This window comes from Andrographis paniculata, unplaced genomic scaffold (assembly GCF_009805555.1).
Source record: "Andrographis paniculata isolate CXL003 unplaced genomic scaffold, ASM980555v1 Contig62END, whole genome shotgun sequence".
In the NCBI taxonomy this organism is placed as follows: Eukaryota; Viridiplantae; Streptophyta; class Magnoliopsida; order Lamiales; family Acanthaceae; genus Andrographis; species Andrographis paniculata.
The window spans coordinates 8,232,317-8,252,901 of record NW_026137598.1 but is presented as its reverse complement, the minus strand read 5'-3'; the positions used below and the strand labels follow the sequence as shown (position 1 = coordinate 8,252,901).

Sequence of the window (20,585 nt, the reverse complement as noted above, 5' to 3'; positions counted from 1 at the left end):
TTCTGGTTTCTTGAATTGGGTGTTTCTTCACTAGGGTTTTGGCAAATTAGGGTTTTAGGGGTCAACAAAGATTTTTATTAGGGTAATTCAAAAATCAATTCTCGCCGCCGGCCGATGAAGAAGAAGAAGACGAAATGGAGGCAAACGACGCCGTTTAGCCCTGGCCATTCACTTATTAAAGAACAATATTTGGCTGAACCTCCAAGAACATATCTTCTAGAACATTAGGCCGTGGCCTGTGGAGTATCTGTTTCTTCTTTAAACCCCTTTCTTCATAATCACAATTTTTATTATTAGTAAAACAGGTAATAGTGATAAAGGGCATAATTGTACTTTCCAGTATCAAAATTTTGGATTGCATTTTATATTTTCAGCGACTTATTAAAGTCGCTGCACACGTTTCCATGGTTTCGCTGGGATTTTTGAGTAAAGCCCTAATTCTGGTGTACTATTTATTTAGAAACCCTAGCCGCCAGTTTCATCTTATTCTCTTCAGATTTACATCTCAATATTTGGGCTCTCTGCGGCTAGAAATGGATGGCTGTTTGAGAATGGTGAGATTCGGGGCATTTTGGTGCTGCAAATGGATAATATGTTTGGGATTTCATTGTCCTGTTTGTATTTCGTTTTTTGCAAATTGCGTTGTTTTGTTAGTGATTTGTTTATCCGGAGGCAAAGCAATATGATGAGGATTTCGTATCCGAATTCCAATGTGGAATGTTGTTATATATCATGGTCTTCAAAGTTCTCTGATTGCTTTTGCTGTTTTCTACACTAGTCTTTCTTTTATTGTTAAATGATTGAAAAACAACTTGATTTTCTTCATCCTTTTTCCAGATGCTGCGTTTGTGTTGCTTCTCAGTTTATTGATTTTCTGTTTTGTTTTTCTCATTAACTACTTCAAAATACTGCACCAAAATACATGGTCTGTGAAAATCTTTGATATGCAGACTTTACGAGCATGGTGCTACATTGATTGTTTGATTCCTACTCCACCATGGCTAGTTGATGCATAATCTGCCTTGGATTGGCTGCACTTTTCGAGCCATGAATGGAGACATTATATCATATCAAATCATGTTTGTAAACGCATTCTGCAGTTGTTTAACTTTGATTTGCCAGCATTAATCCCTCTCCAAATCGTTGGTTTACTTCACTCGAAACTTGCTTCTATACTTGTGTGATTTTTTATTTTTTTTTTAAAAATAAATCTTTATATTGGTTTTTAAAATTTTAGAAAAATATATCAATGGGTTAAAGACATTTTCCTATAGCTGGAAATGAGCTTACTATTAATGTGTTCTGTTTTGATTTTAATGCAGCAATTTACAAAATTTAATCTGTTCTGTTTTGATTTTAAGACTACCTTAGAGATACTCATGGTTTGTTTATTTTTTAAAATAAATTCTAAACATGTTTTCTAAAAGAAATATTTCATTTCATCTAAATTATTTTTATTATATGATAATAATTTCTTAAATGTTTTTTATGTACAACAAAGTGACATAATAACAATAATCGGGACGGAGTGTTACTTAAAAATTGAAAAAAAATAAAGAACCAAATTGTAAAGCCACCAATTTCTTGTTTCATTTGCATATATTAATTAAAAAATAAATAAATAATACTAAATACAAAAAAAAAAAAAAAAACCAAGGGTGTGTTTATTTGTGGATTTTTTATTTTTGGGTTTAAATTTTTGAACAATAATATTATGATATAAATAGAGATTAATGCGATGTTTTGAATGTAAAATAGATTTGTAGTATAATATAAAAAAGAAAAGCAATTGTTTAATTTGATATTTAAAAAAAAAAATTGAATAATAAAAATTTGTATTAAAATTTATAAAAGAACTTAATATTTTTCTCCATTTATGAATTATTTTATTAAAAAAAACTATTTTTATATTTTATGTAATATTAAAAATAATATCATCGAATGGATATAAGTTTGTTTAATTCATATATACTTTTGTTTAGTAATTATTATTTTATTAAAATATTTTTTTTTTTTGTATATATCACTTTTAATATTACAAACAATGATATTGAACAATCATATTTGCACGGAAGGTAGGGAATAGTATTTTTAAAATTTAAAATTTAAAATTAATTAATAAATTATTATTATTATTTGTTAATGTTTTGATCTACTAATATTTTATTAAAATTATTACTTAATAAAATCTAGTTTTAATTTATTTTAAAGTTTTAGTTTTATTATCAAAATACTTTTTAGTATTGTATTTCTTAATTGATAAAATAAAATATAAATACCATAATTAAAATTTTCAAAAAAAAAAAAAAAAAAAAAGAAAATACTCCTCCACAGTTAGCTCTCTCATAAATTTTGAAAAAAAAACGAAAAGCAGTGATAACCAGCCAAACACGCCCTTCTTTCTTCTCCAACGGTCGGAACAGAGAAGATTTCCATAACCAACCAAATACTCCGAGAGTGAATAAGGTAAGTTTACCAACTCCAACGGTCAAAAAATTTCATTTAAATATATACGTCGCTCTTCCTTCTACTCTCATCTTCTCGCCTCACCCTTGCATTCCATTCCTTCATTTCTATCTTTTTTTTTCTTTTTTCGAAGTTCTTCTTCACCTCGTCCGCATCAGCCATGGGGTATGACTCAGAGAGAGGATCGTCAGCCAGCCGCAATTTGCAATTGGGGTTTTTTCCCCAAGTGGTACAGGGAATATGTAATCCGGGAAGGCAAGGCATTGGGGATTCCTAGGTTTGGTTTGTTTTGACTTTTGATTGTGGAGTGGGTTTATTCTGTATTTTATTATGCAATTTCTTGTTAAGTAACAACGGGCTAGCGAACTTATCCGAATTTTACAATTCTTCTTTGATAAGGAATTCTTGAATGAGGAATAGATGAAAATGCAATCAGAAGCCATCTACAAGTTTTTAACAAAAATCGCTTTTGTTTTGCGTTTACCTTTTCTAGGGTTTGCCATTTCTTTAAAATTGCTGTTATTGTAGTTGGAAATTTGTTTATTCAAATGGTGTATAATTGGAAGATACAATTTGTCATTCTTCTTTGAATGATTTACAATCAGGTTTTGCTTTAAGGTTTTCGCTGACTGTCAATTCTTAAACTTTCAGAAGAAACACCCACTTTGAACAGGAACTCACTCTCAGCTGTGTCTGAATTTTAATCTGGATGTTTCTCACAAAACTACATTCAACGTCCCCTGTTTTCAATCCACTCCAAGCTGTCTTCAAATTCTTTTCGTCATTGGGGTTTGGGGACAGAACAATTTACATTCTTCTGCATTCCATGCCACTGCTATCGTACTTCTGGTTCGTGTTCTTCTTCGGGTTTTTTTGGTCTGGTTATTGCTCTGGCCTTGCCTTGGGTTTCAGTCTGATCTGGCTCGAGTGGTTCTAGGTTGGGTTCAAACTTTGACTTGGGTTTGGGTTTGGGTCTAGCTTGAGCTTGGACTTGGTTCTAGTTTGGGTCATGATGTGTGGATCCTGCTTGGGTGATTCTGGGTGTGTTCCCGCATCGATTGGCCTTTAACTGGGACTTACTCGGTTCTTGTTCTTGTTTTGGCTCAAATGTTTTTTTTGTGTTTGTGTTTGTTCTGGCTATATTTAGGCCTTGATTTAGATCTTTCTGGGTTGGATTTGTATTAACTCTGGCTTGGTTTTGTTCTTCTGTTTTAGTCTTGGTTTGAGTCTGAATCTTATTTGGGTGGTTCCTGTGGGTTCAAACTTGAATCTTGCTTTAAATCGGTTAGGATTTGTATTAACTCTCTTGCTTGGTTGTTCTTCTGTTTTAGTCTTGGTTTGAGTCTGAATCTTATTTGGGTGGTTCCTGTGGGTTCAAACTTGAATCTTGCTTTAAATCGGTTAGGATTTGTATTAACTCTCTTGCTTGGTTGTTCTTCTGTTTTAGTCTTGGTTTGAGTCTGAATCTTATTTGGGTGGTTCCTGTGGGTTCAAACTTGAATCTTGCTTTAAATCGGTTTGGATTTGTATTAACTCTCTTGCTTGGTTGTTCTTCTGATTTAGTCTTGGTTTGAGTCTGAATCTTATTTGGGTGGTTCGTGTTGGATTCAAACTTGAATCTTGCTTTAAATCGGTTTGTATCGAATTTGGTTCTTTGCAATGGAAGGTCTCTCTCTTGATGAATCCCATTTGTTAATAATCTGAGCCCAATCCAATAGGACATTATTCACACATACGTATGTTAGAAACGTTTTCCTTCCATTGGATCTTGAATTTTTCTTCCCATGCTTTTTGGTTTTGAACCTGTGCATGCGAGGACTGGTTCCTCTCTCATCATTGGTTTTGTTTCTTTCAAAGTCTTCATCAAACATTTTACTTTTGTTTTTTAATTAGCTCTTAAATGAATTTATTTTACTCTTTACAAACTGCAACTCATAAGAGTTTAAGAGTTTAAGCTTGTTTGATGTTGAAATTGTTGTTGAAATTGGTTCGTCGTCTCGGCCTAAAAACCGATTTTATTGGGCGGAAGGATTTTTTGGGAAGAACAAAAATTCTGTGAGGTAGGGGAGGAAGAAGAAGAAGAATAAGGCGGCCAGTGAGGTACCGCCGTTGCTGTGTGTGATATGAATATACTATATTTGTACAAAATTAATTATTTGAATTGTATATTTAATTAAATTTATATTCATCTATATAGTTTTTTTTTTAAAAAATTAAAATTAATACTACTAATTATAAGTTTATTGTTTATTATTATTATTATTTTTTTTTAATAAATGTTATATTAATTATAAAATTATCAAAATATTTGCAGTCTATATTATTGGTGATATTTGACCGATACGTACGGTTAAGGTGGATCTGCCACCACGAACCCTGTTAGTGAATCTTTTAACTAGTCAGAATTATTTGTGTTAGGAGCCGACATTGTTGTTGGCATGAATTTGGAAGCATAAGATTGAGGTTTTCTTCGACGGTAGTAGTTGTAACTCATATATATTTTGTTTTTTACTGATCTTAGTGGTATTTGACATGTTTGTGATATTTTAGGAAAATTCGAGCAGGAGAGGAATGGGTGCACCAACGAGAATTGGCCTTGCTGGTCTTGGTGTGATGGGTGAAAATTTTGCCCTAAACATTGCTGAAAAAGGATTTCCAATCTCTGTTTATAACATAACCACTCCAAGAATTGATGAGACTGTTGAGCGAGCTAAACGGGAAGGAAACCTTCCTGTTTATGGTTTTAGTGATCCTGAAGCATTTGTTCGTTCAATTCAAAGACCTCGTTTCATTATTTTACTTATCAAGGCTGGTTCACCTGTTGATCAAACCATCAAAACCCTTTCTGTTTTCATGGATAAGGGCGACTGCATCATTGATGGTGGCAATGAATGGTATGAGAATACTGAGAGGAGAGAGAGAGAAATGGCTGAATTGGGCATTTCATATCTAGGAATGGGTGTTTCTGGTGGAGAAGAAGGTGCTCGATGTGGACCCTCTTTGATGCCTGGGGGTTCTGCTGAAGCCTACAAGAATGTCGAAGACATTCTTCTTAAGGTTGCTGCTCAAGTTCCTGAAAGCGGACCGTGTGTTACTTACATTGGAGAAGGAGGGTCCGGAAACTTTGTCAAGATGGTTCACAACGGGATTGAATATGGTGATATGCAGCTGATTGCAGAAGCCTATGATGTCCTGAAATCAGTTGGGAAGCTTTCAAATGAGGAACTGCAAGAAGTGTTCTTGGAGTGGAATAAGGGTGAGCTTCTTAGCTTTTTAATTGAGATCACTGGGGAAATATTCGGCATCAAGGATGATAAGGGAAACGGGTTTCTAGTAGATAAAGTTCTTGATAAAACTGGAATGAAGGGCACTGGAAAGTGGACAGTTCAGCAAGCTGCTGATTTGTCCATTGCAGCTCCCACTATAGCTTCATCATTAGACTCAAGATTCCTCAGTGGATTGAAGGAAGAAAGGGTCGAAGCTGCCAGGATATTTAACTCTATTGAGATTGGCGACGTACTTGAAAAACAAACAGTGGACAAGAAAAGGTTAGTTGAAGATGTGAGAAAAGCACTGTATGCATCCAAAATCTGCAGCTATGCCCAAGGAATGAATTTAATCCGTGCTAAGAGCATTGAAAAGGGATGGAATTTAAAACTCGGTGAAATTGCTAGGATTTGGAAAGGTGGATGTATCATCCGTGCTGTGTTCTTAGACCGTATTAAGAAGGCCTATGATAGAAGCCCGGATCTTGCAAGTTTACTTGTGGACCCAGAGTTTGCTAAGGAAGTCATTGATCGACAATCTGCCTGGCGAAGAGTTGTTTGTCTTGCAATCAATGCTGGCATAAGTGCTCCTGGTATGACCTCAAGTCTTGCATATTTCGACACATACAGGAGGGAAAGTCTTCCTGCTAATTTGGTACAGGCTCAACGGGATTACTTTGGTGCTCACACGTATGAGAGGATTGATATGCCTGGTTCGTTCCATACTGAATGGTTTAAGATAGCCAAGCAACCGAGGCGGTGATCCTACTGCTCATGGAGATAGGGATAACAGAGAGTGAAGCAAATAATATTCTACTTTCATTACTACCCTAAATTTTTTTATTGATTGATTAGCATAATATCATCAGTTGTATCTGATGCTAAATTTTGATGTCTTCCTAACCAATCATATGTCTTAATTTTCTCCTCTCGGTTATTATAGTCCTCTTACAATTTAATTCTTGAGATAAAGCATTCAAGGTTTCTCACAAACATTTTCTCATAGTGATTTGAAGATCTAAATCCAGGGGGTATGGTTTCATCTTAATATCTGGTGAAAGAATGCTATATACAATTCTATGCATATGTTATTTGTGGTTTACATTTCTTCCAATTCATTATTTTGGGCTATTAGTTGTCTTTCTTAATATCTAAATCCAGGAATGCTTGATGATGCTGGTATTAAATTCATTTATTCACAGTTATCGACTCCTATGTATTGTTGGCAACTTGTTCCATAAATGATCATTAAGTCTTTTTTCAGATGTAACAGGTGAGACATGTGCTTGCATCTTTAAAGTTTTGGTCCAGAGCAGCACTATCATTATCCAATATCATGTTACTGGGAGAAGTTTCTTTCATTTTCTTCCATATATTTTTTAAAACATATCTGCTTCTGGTGAGTATGCAGTTAATTTGAGTTGCAAGATGAGGCAAGACATGAATCATATGTTGTATGTATTATTAGACTATATTGTATCTTAGTATAAGAACCTATTCTGCCCAAATGTTTCACCTCTTCCTGTTTGCTCGATTGTTAGTATGATTCTAGGACCTTGGATTCTACATGTCCTAGAATCCCTGGCCTTCTGTGTACATTATCTTGATGTTGTGGAGCCCTATGTTTATTGACTGGTGCAAGTTGCAGTCAGTGGTTTTGCCTGGAGATTCTGTAAGTTACTATTCATTCTAATTGGAATGTTATTTGTTCTACTGCTGTTGTATAGATAATTTATTCCATAATCACGTTGTCTTGTTCTTGTTTCTTTATGCATGTTTAAACATTGTGCAGGAGGATTACTTTTACACACTCCATTTCTATGATTTGTTAGAAGTGCATACATACACATTTGTAATATCTGTACTCATGAATTGAAAGCTCAACAGATTCTTCAAAAGAAAAGAACAAAAAGATGACACACAAGTGAGAATTCTCAAGACTTCCAATGGAAAATCAGATTTGTACCCTGTTCATAATTTCCCCAAGCATGGATCTTCATGATTTCATTGAACAGGGTATGTCTAAAAAACTACAAAAAAAACAACAAAAAAAAAAAACTATCTTTTCTACATTTCAGGGGATACCTCAATTGGAAAAGGTTCACATATGCTGTCTGGCTGTCTGCTGTCCTCAAAAAGCCATGGCTACGTTTTCTTGGATCTTTCAGCGCTGTTTGCTCTGCTGACAGGTGTACCCTTTCCCGCCTTTCCTTTTTCTTGATTATATTTATTCACTACTTGCTGTTTATGCTTCTTGCCAACATAATCTCCTTCATCCTTCTTGCCAGCATGTAATAAACTACCTCGGCTCATCCAGCCATGTCTAATTATCGGATCACTCGGCCCGGAGGATGCATCAGAAGCCATGGAGTCATCGCTTTCGACATCTTCATCAACGCCCTTCTTGTAGCCATCAATTTGATTGCCAATGACACAGTCTTCATCATCATCACTACCACCACCATCATCGTTGTCGTGGTCGGGGGAGACGATGTACAAAGTCCAACCAGACTCACTGCTGCTGCTGCATTCTCCAGTGCCTTCAGCAAACTTAGAAGGTGACTCCATCTTCACAAAATGAAATGATGATGATGATGATGATGATCGAGAGTCTCTCTTGAGGCAAAACTTGCAGGCTTCAGGTAAATGCCTCTTTTATGCACAAACACAACTTCCATCATTGATAGCACAAAAGTACTAATTGCTTAGCTGTCTCAGCACAACAATAAATTCTCTGCCCTGCCCTTTCCATGACCTTACCAGGGAGCCACTTTACAGGTGAACTATCTATCTATTTATCCTCACCTCTAGAAAAAAATTAAAAAAAAATAAAAATCTACCTATTTCATTTATTCATAAAGCTGTTTCTGAAACAAGGATACATATCAGGCCCACCCTAAACATAATCCAAAGAATGTGTAAAAACCTCATATGAGTCCAGGTAGAGGTAGCTAGCTCTATGTTAGAATCAGGAGGCCCCCTTTTTTCTTGCCCTTGTAAATTCCCTGTCAGCTGTTCATGTGAATTCCCCACCTGTGCTTTTGGCTTCTTGTGTAGTCGCTAAACTGGATGAGCATTTAGGCCTTTAATGAATAATGAGTCATCATGGTATTGCTTTTCTTGTATTTATTACCACATTCTTGGATGTTCCATTCTTGATTAGAAAAGCTAAAGAGAAAAGCAATATTTTTGGGTGTGGATCATGTCTGGTGGCCTCATTGTGCACTTGCCTCTCTGCCATGGATTTGTTCCCCACTGCAGTTTTTTTTTCCTTTTATCCCTTGTTTGGTCTCCGGATTGACTTTTCAAACTAGTGCTTTTCTGGGCTCCCCAATCAATTGGACAAGTTTCACTTAGCTGGGGATTCTTGATTAATTAGTGTCAGTTTGTTTGTAAGATTGTGACACTCAGCTGGTTTCTGTCTGCCTCTCTGTTCTTTTCATCAACATCTTCACGTGGAACTGTACAAATTTCTGTCACTCTCTGCAAAAAAAGAGCCTCTTTTGCATTTATTTTGCTCAGGTTTTTAGCTCTATAGATTATCCTGTGTGGAGGATATATTTACATTTACATTTTTTATTTAATTATTTTTATTATCTGCATAGGGTGCATCACTGCAACTGGGGCATAACGCAGGTATGCTCATGTCTTCACCAAATTTGATTTAAATTATTACTATAATTTTAAATATGTCACGTTTGCCTACTGTGTGTTTTCTTACAGGCCAAAAATTTTTGCTGAGCTTATCTGAGGATAGCCATCTGCATACTCCAAAATCCAGGTTGAATCTTGATCATTTTAAGTAATATTTGGATGAAATTTATCAATAAAAATTCTTAGGGAATTAAATAAAAATTAGAATGACCAGAAATGCCTCGTTCCGAAGTTACCATTTTGGGCTTTTCTTATACCTTAATAAATAGGAATCATGAAATTGACACATGATAGATCAAATATAAATGGGCTGACCTTTTAATTTGTACCCATCCCAGAAAGTGACACTAAAGGGCTTGTTTATTTATTTTATGAATGAACAAATATTTTATTATTTTTTAAAATTATTAAATTAAATATTTATTTATTTAAACTATCAAATTATATAGCTGACTATACTTGACCAAATCTTACTAAAATTCAAGCTTTTTTGTTCTTTTCGAACTTTAAACCCTTTCTCCAAACAAAACAACCTTAATTGTTTTTATCTATTTGATAAATGATGTAAATATTTCTTACATGTAAATATTTGATGAAGGAAATGAGAAGGCACATAATTGGAAATTAGTGTATCGTATATTTTATTTTATTGATTTTATTTATTTCTTTTATCAATATGTACATTCAAATCAATTTCAACTGCAAATCAGTTTTTAAAATTAATGATTGGATTTGTATTTTGAATACAAGTTATTGGATAATGATCTGTAACGAATAATTACAAGTAAAGTGTATTTATATTTGTAAAATACTGATGCCAATAATGACACAGTTACGAAAATACTACAATTATAAGGAATCAAAGTGGCTATGTAAGTGTACAAACAAGAATAGAAAGAAAAGGGTGTGTTTGGTCGTTGTAAATGATCTATTATACACTATATTTTTTATTTTAACTATCATATAATATTTAAAATAATATATTTTATTTTGTCTTATATATACAATATATAATCCAAAGTTTACTCTTTTTATATAGTGGGATTTAAAGTTACCGAAAATATAAAACCCCAACCAAAATTTAAGGCGACAAGCACAGGAAGAAAAAGTTATGTTTCATATATATATATATTGTTTTTATTAATACAATTTTTAATGCATTATTAAAAAATATAATATACACATAATTATTTTTTATATTAAATATATAATTCTTTGTATGAAAAAATATATATATTCATTCAGAAAAAAAAACACAAATGTGACAGTTTTTTTTAAATATTTTTTTACTCAAGTCTTCCTCAATAAAGCTCACATTGATTACTACAATCATATGGTACTAATTTCAAATTCAAATTTTAGCTGACGTGTCATTAAAAGTTATTTTTGGTCAAAATCAGAGGACGAACTCCAAAAGTCAAAAGACACATGAGTTCCAGCTCAACAAATGCAATGGCATTTTGGTAATATACTGCATTAGACATGGCCGATTAATAAGCCATTGAAAAAAAGCTAGCAGCAGCAGGCCAACGCCTCCGTTTCATCATCCTTTGCATCTCTGGGGAGAAATTAATGGCGAAAGGGCGTGAGTTCTTCTTCCTCTAACAAACTAAACGGAACTCAACAAATTTCTCTATCACATCGCCGATTCATCGCGCGTATATACATTCAATCGGGATTAGAATCAATTTTGTTACTAAACATTATTGGCGATGGGTATTCTGGAATTGGTGGATTCTATCGACTGGGAGCAGGAATCCTACCCTCGTTATGAAGATTTTGTTTTGCTCCCCGTTTTCGCTCTGTTCTTCCCGACGGTTCGATTCGTGCTCGATAGATTGGTGTTTCAGGTAAATTTGGGTTTTAATGTTGCTTGTTTTGAATTTTGTTCGTTTCGATTTGTGTTGTGCGTGTGCGTGTGCGTGTATAATTTATTAATTCATCGTTGCTTGGTGACTTTATTTTCTATTGAATAATTCTGAACATTTCGTGTGGGCAGTTTGGATTTTGGGGGTATTTCTGTGCGTGTTTTTGCAAAATTGATCGATGCTTTTGCATTGTTCGTTCGATTGATGCTCGTGGAAGTTTTGAAGTCTTACAAGGATGACTGCCTTTAGAAGTTATTTCCAAATAGAAAGTATGAGATATTTGAAGAAGAACTTTAAAACACGATATCGAAACTGGAATCAAGGCAATTTGTTTGTAATAGAAAGTGAGGATTAAGGCAATATTGTAGATTAGAATGTGCTTGATTGAAATAGGAAATAATCTTGAAATCAAGAGTCTTCAAGGCAAATTTCCTTAATCTAATTATATATATAGATGTGTGTGTGTCTGTGTTCTCTTTTACTCATCCAGGCATACGATTCATCTGTGCCAATTACAACAATTGATTTAATTGAACAAATTTATCAGTAGCAATCCTTATAGGGTTTGTGTTTTCCTGTTAAAAGCCTTGCTTCCATGAGTTTCTCATTAAAAAACTATTAATCCATCTTGGAAATATTGTTACTTTTAGTGGTTTCTTTTTTATGATATGATCTGAATATTTCTGATTCCATGACAACTTATTCACTTTTATTAGAGAGTTTTGCTTAATCTAGATTGAATGTTTGTTTTACAGAAAGTTGGAAGTCGATTAATATTTGGAAAGGCAATACAAGCAAAGGGAAATGAGACCGAAGAGCAAAATAAGAAGTTGCGGAAGTTCAAGGAGTCAGCATGGAAATTTGTATTTTATCTCTCTTCCGAGCTTTTGGCACTTGCCGTAACATACAATGAGCCTTGGTTTAAAAAGACGAGATATTTTTGGGTAGGGCCTGGAGACCAAATATGGCCAGATCAAACATACAAGTATGTCTTCTTTCTTCACTATGCTACTGAGCTAAGCATAATCCCAAGTTTGCAGAGAGAATGGAATAGCCAGCCTTGAACTCCCCACATATAGATGCATTGCCATATTCACAACATGCATATGCCAATGAAATTTAATTGCAAAAGCTGTAGCATTCACCTTTCGGGAATCTAAGTCTCTGTTTGGGTATTCAGGTTGAAACTGAGAGGCCTGTATATGTTTGCTGGAGGATTTTATACATACTCCATATTTGCTCTCGTATTTTGGGAGACAAGGCGCTCTGACTTTGGGGTTTCAATGGGTCATCATGTTGCAACGTTGATTCTCATTATGTTATCCTATTTATGCAGGTGTGTTTTTAAAGAATTCCATTTTTTGTTGTTATTTTAACTGCAGAAGCTTGTGAATAATAATAACATCAATAGAGAGAAATCAATTATATATCTAGCGGGAAGTATCAGTTTACACCTAGTGTGTTCGTGCATATTGTGATGGATTCAAAACGCTGGTGTCAATATAAAGTATTTTGAACTATGAACAGATAAAAAAAACAAAAACTCTGCTTCTTGAAATTAATTCACACCTTTGATTATTGCAGATTTGCCCGTGTTGGTTCAGTTGTTCTTGCCCTTCATGATGCTAGTGATGTATTCCTTGAAGTGGGGAAGATGTCCAAATATGCCGGCTCGGAAGGAATGGCTAGTTTCTCATTTCTTCTTTTCGTGTTGTCCTGGATTATACTTCGTCTCATATACTATCCATTTTGGATTCTTTGGAGCACAAGGTCCGTACTTTTCGCCTATTTCATAGCCCCTTCTTTTTTGTTTTTCAACTGACTGAAAATGTAGTTCACGTCATAACACGTGAATGCGTGTCTTGGCTAGCACTAGCACATTTTATTTTACATTTCCATCTTACTTTATCGAATGAATCTTTTCAGAAACATGAATCTTCTGTAGTTAAACTCGAAAGCATATATTATGCATGATTAATTTGCCTTTATTTTTTTTTTAAAGCTCAAATCTTACGGGTGTAGTGTGTTTCCATTTTCAGTCGGCTGTGGTGCTTTCATCAGAAAAAATGATTTTTTCCGAGAATAGCTCCTATATTACGCAACAGCTACGCGTGTTGTGTCATTTCCTTTGTCGTTATTTCCCCTCTTTATTCACGCCCGAGACTATCTTCTCGTATGTTCCGCCGTTTATGTATTTCTCTATATATGCAGCTATGAAGTGCTTCAGACTCTGGACAAGGAGAAGCACAAAGACGTTGGGCCAATCTATTACTACGTTTTCAATTTCCTTCTTTTCTCGTTGCTGGTTCTTCATATTTACTGGTGGGTGTTGATGTACCGGATGCTCGTCAAGCAAATCCAATCAAGAGGCCGCATCAGTGAAGACGTTAGATCTGGTAAGCAAGAATCATCCATACACCTCTACTCCATCAAATCTCCCTTACACCGATCAATAATAATTCGGGATTGTTGTTAACTATTGTAGATTCTGAAGATGAACATGAAGATTGATACCCGAAAGAAAAGAGCTTGAACACATACCCCAGCATCGCGAATTAGCAAGGTAAAGTGTCGGCAAAAGCATCTGCATAATTATAACGACACATACATAACTATACTAGCAAAGATACTAAGCCTAAAATCGTGTCGGCGCTGGATGCGCAAAGCTTGAAGAACATTGATAATTGCTGAAACTAGTTGGCATTTTTGGTTCTGAAGATTTCGATCTGAAAGTGGTACATACTTATAAGAACTAACAGTTTTAAGTTAATTTAAGTAGAGCAAGTAGTTTATACATCTTGTGTTCAAGTCAAGAAACTTGTATAAACTGCAAATTTACTTGAAAGAGCCATTACTGATAGAACATCTGGAGAAAATGGAAATAAGAATGATTGATTCTTGATTGGTGATTTCTTTTCTTTTTTGCTGAGAATCTCTTTTATTGCCTTTTTTTGTCACTACAAACTGTACCAGGATTTGATCAATTGTTTGCATATTTGCTGGTCCTAAATGAACAATCCTGGTTGCCCTGTCTTTCCTGTTCTGTGTAATGATAATGCTGAATGAATGATGTCCTTTCTTTAGCCCTATTTATTTTATGAAAATTATCATCAACAATTATTATTGGATAAATTAGTTCTTGTGAGCTATTTGATCTGATACCCTGCCTGTTTAATTATTTTCCCTTATTTTTATTCTATGTTTATGTGTTAGAAGTAACATCATATATGCATTGAATTTTGGTATAAATATCCACTCAACCAATAATTGGGTGAACCGCGACATTTAATTGAGAAACACGTTTTCTACACATAAAGCCCACTTTATGTTCCCATGTAATAATATCTGCGCAATTTTTTTATTCTGTCAAATTTAGGTGATTTTATTTCATATGGATTCACTTCCAATCTTTTCAATTTTATTATATTTTTTCACCAACTTTTTAATTTTAATTATTTCATTCTGCCTATTATCTATATTGAATTTTCTACGTGAATCTTGTGTTGGTTCGTTTTGTATGTTTTTTTTTTCTTTCATTAAATTGGTCATTTTGTTTATGTGAATGCATGATTTTTGGGTTTGTTGTGCATCTCCCATTAATTTATAACAAACATGTTTAAGTTGTACTTAAATGAATCGACATGATAAAAATGCAAAACCATTGAAAATATATATACACACACAAAATAAAAAATAAAAAATCTTTCAATCAATACGGGCGCACCAAAGTTTTGCATATTAATATTATAGTTGCCAAAGTTATGAATAATAGGACCACAAATTATACTCGATTATCTCAAAGTAATATATATATTATATAGTCATCTTTGTTTTAAGAAACTTTATTTAATAATAATAATAATAATAAAGGAAATGAAAATAACGCAACACTGAATAAAGAGGAATGATTAAATGCACCAGCGGTGTGCGTTCAAATTCAATGTCCCATCGTCGTAGCGATTTCAAGAAAAAACCCTAATTCCCAAAAATAATATACATGCCAAGCGATCCCACATTGTCCCCGAGGGATTTATGGCAACCTTTCCTTGAATATACAAATAATAATAAACTGTAGAAATCGATTAATTGATTGGAGGAAATAAATACGTGAGTTAGAGTATTCCCCTATATTATTGCCATATTGGATTTTGCACCTTCCCTTTGCATTTAGGAGGAGGTCAGTGGCCTGGCCATAGGCTCCCACCCTTTTCTCTCTTTTGCTGTGCCCCACTTGTAACCGAAAAACAGAGTATCAGCACAGGAGGTCGAGGATCTTTGGATATTTTATATATATATATATATATATATATAGATAGTCTCTATCATGTATGTGAATGAATATCTGTGTGTCTGTTGTCTGTGTTTATGTGTGCCTTCATTTAATTCTATTTCATTTCTTTTGGCAGGGTGGCTGCTTTTGTTGGGCTAAGCTTTGGTTTCTAGATCCACAGAAATATCAACAACTTGTTCCTGGACGCAATTTGCGAACTATCTCGGTTCAGTGAGTTTTTGTGATCCATTTTCAATTTGGGTCTGTGTTTGTTTCTCTGTTATTGACTCTTACAATGCTGATCATCTGCTGACGTTCTCGGTTATTATGTGTCTTTGCTTGGTTGAATATTTGTTTCATTGTGATGGTAAGACTGTATATGACGATGTTTGTTGATTAAATTGATTCTAGATGATCAAGATTGCAATTGCTTGCTTTTTTACTGGAGTTGGTGTTGCCATGTGGGTTGGAATGAAATGTGCTTGGTGTTGATGAAACGTTGAATAGTTAGGCTGAAGTGCGACCGGGTATTGAGAATGATTTCGATGCTCTATGAATTCATTACATAAGTGAATCAGAATTTATATTTTGCTGTTTCATTTGGATGGAGCATATTTATGTGTTCTCGATATGTGTGGTTGCCACAAAAGATATTATGATATGCTCTTTCCAAGAATCAAGGAATGTTAAGTTGTTTGTTTAAATCTCTGCCTTATTTTTGTTTCAAACATTCAAATGTTTATTTAGAGCTTTGCTTGTCTATCTTTTAGCATGAAATTAGTACTCTTTAAGTTTATTCTGGCAGCTAAATTTTTTTGTGGTGACATTTCAATTGTTTTTTTCCTTACTTCAGAAGAAATTTGATTACTGAACACCAATGGCCACTGATAGTACTGATGCTGAATTAGCTCACCGGAAACCTTGTCTGCTGAAAGATCAAGTTCAATTGGTGAAGAGGAAAGATTCCGATCGCTATGAGATTTCTCCTATTCCTGACAAATTGTCTTTTGAGAAAGGCTTCTTTGCTGTTGTCCGGGCCTGTCAGTTGTTGACCCAGAATAATGATGGACTAATGGTGGTAGGGATAGCTGGTCCTTCGGGTGCAGGGAAGACTGTGTTTACTGAAAAGATGCTGAATTTCATGCCGAGCATTGCTGTTATTTCAATGGATAATTACAATGATGCAAGTCGACTTGTTGATGGAAACTTTGATGGTAAGCGTAAGATATTGTCATTGGTGTTCCTTTATTTTGATGTTGTTCTATATGTCCAGCCTTTGATTTGTGCTTTTCTTTCTATCATTTCTTTAATCGAAATCTGGAAAGTACCTGCAGTGATAAATTAGTTGCACAATCTTTTTAGGTGATAAAGCTTGTGAATGTAATTTAGCATTGGAGGCTCAATAGAGACAAGCTATGTTTCATAGTTCGAAAATGAATGTTTGACCGAAGAAAGACACATTTTTTGTTGGTCGGTACCAGTGAAATTATTTGTTACTACTTTCAATAGAAAACTATAATTGAATCACATTAGAATTGCGTCAAATATCCGGAGTTGCAATTGTTATTCCTAAGACACTTCCGCTTTAATCTCTCTCTACCTTATTTTTTAAGCTAACTGAACTTTGTACACAAGTTCATTACATGTTCTGTGAAGCATGCCAAAAATTTATGGCCTTAAGTGATTGGCAGTTCCTTGTCAGTGAACTGATAAGTTTATTTGGATGTATTGCACAAACAGACCCCCGATTGACAGATTATGATACTTTGCTGAAAAACATTGAAGATCTAAAGGCAGGGATGCCAGCTGAAGTCCCAGTATACGACTTCAAAACCAGCTCCCGCATCAGTTACAGGTTCAGATTCTTTATTGCCATGTTTGAATCGTTTTCATATTTGTGTGGATTTTGTGAAGCTGCCATTGCTACTAAGGACACCATTGCAAGGTTATTGCTTTGCTGCTTTTCTTAATTGGTCTAGTTTCCGCATCATTTGATTGCTAATGAATTTTGAACAATTGTTTTTATATAAGGTTCTTCAAGTTTGAACTCCTCTTCGCACTAAGTTACATGTATTGTTTTCTGGCATCATCCTATTTTTATCATAGTATTTAGTTGTTCATCTTTCTTGCTCTGACAAAACCGTTACACAGTGCTCACAATATCGAGCTTAGATTAGTCATTTTACGCAATCTGCCTGTTAAGTTTAATCGTATATTGCTTATGGAACAACATGTTGACGACAGGACAGTTGAAGTCCCAAGCTCCCGCATTCTGATTATCGAGGGCATTTATGCTTTAAGTGAAAAACTACGTCCGTTACTAGACCTCAGGGTATCTGTGACAGGCGGTGTTCACTTTGATCTAGTTAAACGGGTTTTGCGGGACATACAGCGTGCTGGGCAGGAACCAGAAGAAATAATACACCAAATATCGGAAACGGTTTGTATTCCTGATTTTAAACTAACAATGAATTCGAACACCTAATATCTCATTGGAAGTTCTCACTTAGCTTCTCAACAGGTTTATCCAATGTACAAGGCTTTCATTGAGCCCGACCTCCGTACTGCACATATAAAAATCATCAACAAGTTCAATCCCTTCACTGGATTTCAGAGTCCTACTTATATACTTAAGGTAACCTCCAAACTATTGGATGCCGTATTGATCAATTGTGCGATTCAGCGCTCTGCCTGCAACATTTAGCTCATATTTGAATTTATAGTAGATATAACTGTGTGGAGTTTTGTTGTTTTTAGTCTATGAGGAATGTAACTACAGAGCAAGTCAAATTTGTAATGTCTGAGGGACATTCAGAAAGTACAGAGCAGACTTACGACATATATCTTTTGCCGCCTGGTGAAGATCCAGACACATGCCAATCTTACCTAAGGATGAGGAATAAAGATGGAAAATACAATCTCATGTTCGAGGTCGATTACTTTCCTAAAAGTTACATACATGAATTTTTCGTTATCTTGATGCTCTTACACTTTATATTATGGATTTCAAGATCTGCTGAAAGCTACTAGGTGTATACAAACACGAATTCCAGTTTAAGTTGATTAATTTCTCTAATAATTTTTGCTCCTGAATTTCAGGAATGGGTCACCGATCCTCCCTTCGTCATATCTCCAAGAATCACTTTTGAAGTTAGTGTCCGACTCCTTGGTGGATTAATGGCACTGGGATACACAATAGCTGCCATACTCAAACGAAGCAGTCATGTCTTCTGCAATGAAAGGGTCTGCGTGAAACTTGATTGGCTCGAGCAATTAAACCGCCATTATGTTCAGGTGGCCTTTGTGTCCTATTCTTGCTGTCTTAAGCATCTGTTGTCTGTCAAGTCTATTCTCTGTTATTTAATGTGTTGAGTACGGTTAGTAACTTCTTGTTCGAGACAGGTACAAGGTAGAGATCGCAATACCATAAGATGCGTAGCAGAACAGCTGGGGTTGGAAGGTTCCTATATTCCAAGGACGTACATCGAGCAAATACAGCTGGAGAAGCTTGTCAATGAGGTTATGGTATGCCTAACTGCCGCAACTCGAGCTTTAGAAAATACGTGTTCTTTTCTTACTGTCATGACCTGGGGACATCTAACAGGCTTTGCCAGATGATTTGAAATCCAAGCTTAGCATAGACGAGGAACTTGTCTCAAGCCCACGAGAGGCATTTTCTCGAGCCTCGGCACAAAGGATCAAGGATCTAAGCAGGTTCACTTTTTGATCCTTTTTAATTGTTTCATCGCTCCATTATTTTTGTTTCTGATTAATTGGTTTGACAGTGGTATGTCGCATTCATATTCGACAAATGGCGATGCAAATCTGTCCAAAATCAAGAGGAGGTTCGATGATGGACCATTGGGGAAACGAGCAGCGTTACCAAATGAGGTATAAATTCAACCACTGGCATAGCCGAACTATCGAAGAACTTTTACACACGCTAAAAAATACACTGCTTTCAAATGTGTTGCAGGGAGTTCTTACACAGCTTTCAGAACAAATCTCGACGCTACATGATCGGATGGATGACTTCACTTCTCGGATTGAAGAGTTAAATTCAAAGCTATCGTATAAAAAGTCCTCTCCTACTTCACCAAAGCTGCCATCGACGTCTGAAGCCTGCAACGGATCTGCTCCGACTTCCTACTTCATTTCAGGTTTAGGGACAGGCTCCATATTGCCAAATTCTGCATCGTCTTCCCAGTTGTTGAAAGATCCATCTTTAATCGAAGAGGTAACGCATTTTTATCCCTTCACATTGTCGAAAACTTGTTTTAAACTTCGATTTCATTATGTTCTTTTAACAGGTTTCAAACATTTCCCGGAGCCAACGCCAAGTTATGCATCAGCTGGACAATCTCAACAGCTTTTTACGCGGAAACCTGGTGGAAGTCACAGATTCCAACAGTCGATATCGCGGAGTTGAGAAGAAGGAAAATAGCGCAGCTAGAACTTCGATGATCTTAGCGTCTGTGGTAGTCGGAGGATTAGCGATTCTTTTGCTCAAGGGGCTTCCATCCATGCGTTGAGCTAGCACTGTAACTGTTTCTATCGCTTCTCGACCCCTTTAACAGATTTCGAATATTCAACTGTTTTATAATACAATACTTCCTTGTATCCCCCGGGAACATCGATATCGAAAATAATTTTGCCATTGTCATCTCGGTTTTGCCTTGGAGATTAACGTTCTCTGTAGAGCTGTGCAATTGAAGGGTGTGGATTTGCAGATTCTCTTCTTGTTGGGCAAATTTTTTGAGTTTAGGTTTGATCATTACTTCGATATTTAGAACTAACTAAATGAAAATACCGTAGATTATTACAAACTTCAGGCTGATGAAAACAGACAATGCAATTATGGTTAAAACTACTAATTCTCCCTGACAATTGACAAAAATTCAATAATCTTAAATGTATTTCCAATTGATGTCGACTCTCCACAAAAAAGTTCATTCAATTGAAGATTTAGTTGACTATATGTACCATTTCATTTCTCATTTATTATTATTACTATTTTAATTATTTGGATGAATTTGTGGGATTTTTATTATTTTCTTAAAT

The 20,585-nt window shown here is 35.1% G+C and overlaps 4 protein-coding genes, 1 long non-coding RNA gene and 1 other non-coding gene across 13 annotated transcripts; 5 read left to right on the top strand and 1 right to left on the bottom strand.

Annotated features, from left to right (window-relative positions):
- The first annotated feature begins 432 nt into the window (after positions 1–432).
- On the top strand, positions 433–1,635 carry LOC127261148 (uncharacterized). Its single transcript, XR_007840862.1, has 2 exons — positions 433–554; positions 951–1,635. It is a non-coding gene; the product is annotated as an uncharacterized LOC127261148 (long non-coding RNA).
- LOC127261437 (small nucleolar RNA R160) lies at positions 677–758 on the top strand. The gene has a single exon (XR_007840921.1). It is a non-coding gene; the product is annotated as a small nucleolar RNA R160 (small nucleolar RNA).
- Positions 1,636–2,331: 696 nt separating the features above from the next.
- On the top strand, positions 2,332–6,691 carry LOC127260699 (6-phosphogluconate dehydrogenase, decarboxylating 1-like). Of its 6 annotated transcripts, XM_051288574.1 has the most exons (4): positions 2,332–2,466; positions 2,600–2,743; positions 3,118–4,566; positions 5,017–6,691. In XM_051288574.1, the coding sequence occupies exon 4, from the start codon at positions 5,038–5,040 to the stop codon at positions 6,493–6,495; it is 1,458 nt and encodes a 485-aa protein (XP_051144531.1). In that variant the 5' UTR covers positions 2,332–2,466; positions 2,600–2,743; positions 3,118–4,566; positions 5,017–5,037; the 3' UTR covers positions 6,496–6,691. The 6 variants fall into 6 exon arrangements, with proteins under 6 accessions (XP_051144531.1, XP_051144533.1, XP_051144532.1 ...); XM_051288576.1 differs by lacking the exon at positions 2,332–2,466 and having other exon boundaries at positions 2,531–2,743; positions 4,496–4,566; XM_051288575.1 differs by lacking the exon at positions 2,332–2,466 and having other exon boundaries at positions 2,531–2,743.
- Positions 6,692–7,877: 1,186 nt separating this feature from the next.
- On the bottom strand, positions 7,878–8,300 carry LOC127260702 (protein SOB FIVE-LIKE 1-like). The gene has a single exon (XM_051288580.1). It carries the CDS (start codon positions 8,298–8,300, stop codon positions 7,878–7,880), a length of 423 nt encoding a protein of 140 aa, XP_051144537.1.
- A 137-nt stretch (positions 8,301–8,437) lies between these two features.
- On the top strand, positions 8,438–15,755 carry LOC127260701 (ceramide synthase 1 LOH3-like). Of its 2 annotated transcripts, XR_007840784.1 has the most exons (10): positions 8,438–8,510; positions 9,338–9,368; positions 9,456–9,513; positions 10,787–11,236; positions 12,010–12,239; positions 12,435–12,590; positions 12,839–13,024; positions 13,466–13,650; positions 13,740–13,817; positions 15,661–15,755. XR_007840784.1 is itself a non-coding variant. In XM_051288579.1 (9 exons), exons 4-9 carry the CDS (start codon positions 11,099–11,101, stop codon positions 13,763–13,765), a joined length of 921 nt encoding a protein of 306 aa, XP_051144536.1. In that variant the 5' UTR covers positions 8,438–8,510; positions 9,338–9,368; positions 9,456–9,513; positions 10,787–11,098; the 3' UTR covers positions 13,766–14,363. The 2 variants fall into 2 exon arrangements, 1 of the variants encoding a protein (XP_051144536.1); XM_051288579.1 differs by lacking the exon at positions 15,661–15,755 and having other exon boundaries at positions 13,740–14,363.
- LOC127260698 (inorganic pyrophosphatase TTM2-like) lies at positions 15,656–20,260 on the top strand. 2 transcript variants are annotated; one of them, XM_051288571.1, is made up of 12 exons: positions 15,656–15,755; positions 16,378–16,738; positions 17,265–17,379; positions 17,769–17,964; positions 18,046–18,159; positions 18,282–18,455; positions 18,624–18,818; positions 18,927–19,049; positions 19,129–19,238; positions 19,310–19,415; positions 19,501–19,761; positions 19,835–20,260. In XM_051288571.1, exons 2-12 carry the CDS (start codon positions 16,402–16,404, stop codon positions 20,054–20,056), a joined length of 1,953 nt encoding a protein of 650 aa, XP_051144528.1. In that variant the 5' UTR covers positions 15,656–15,755; positions 16,378–16,401; the 3' UTR covers positions 20,057–20,260. The 2 variants fall into 2 exon arrangements, with proteins under 2 accessions (XP_051144528.1, XP_051144529.1); XM_051288572.1 differs by having other exon boundaries at positions 15,665–15,785.
- Positions 20,261–20,585: the final 325 nt, after the last annotated feature.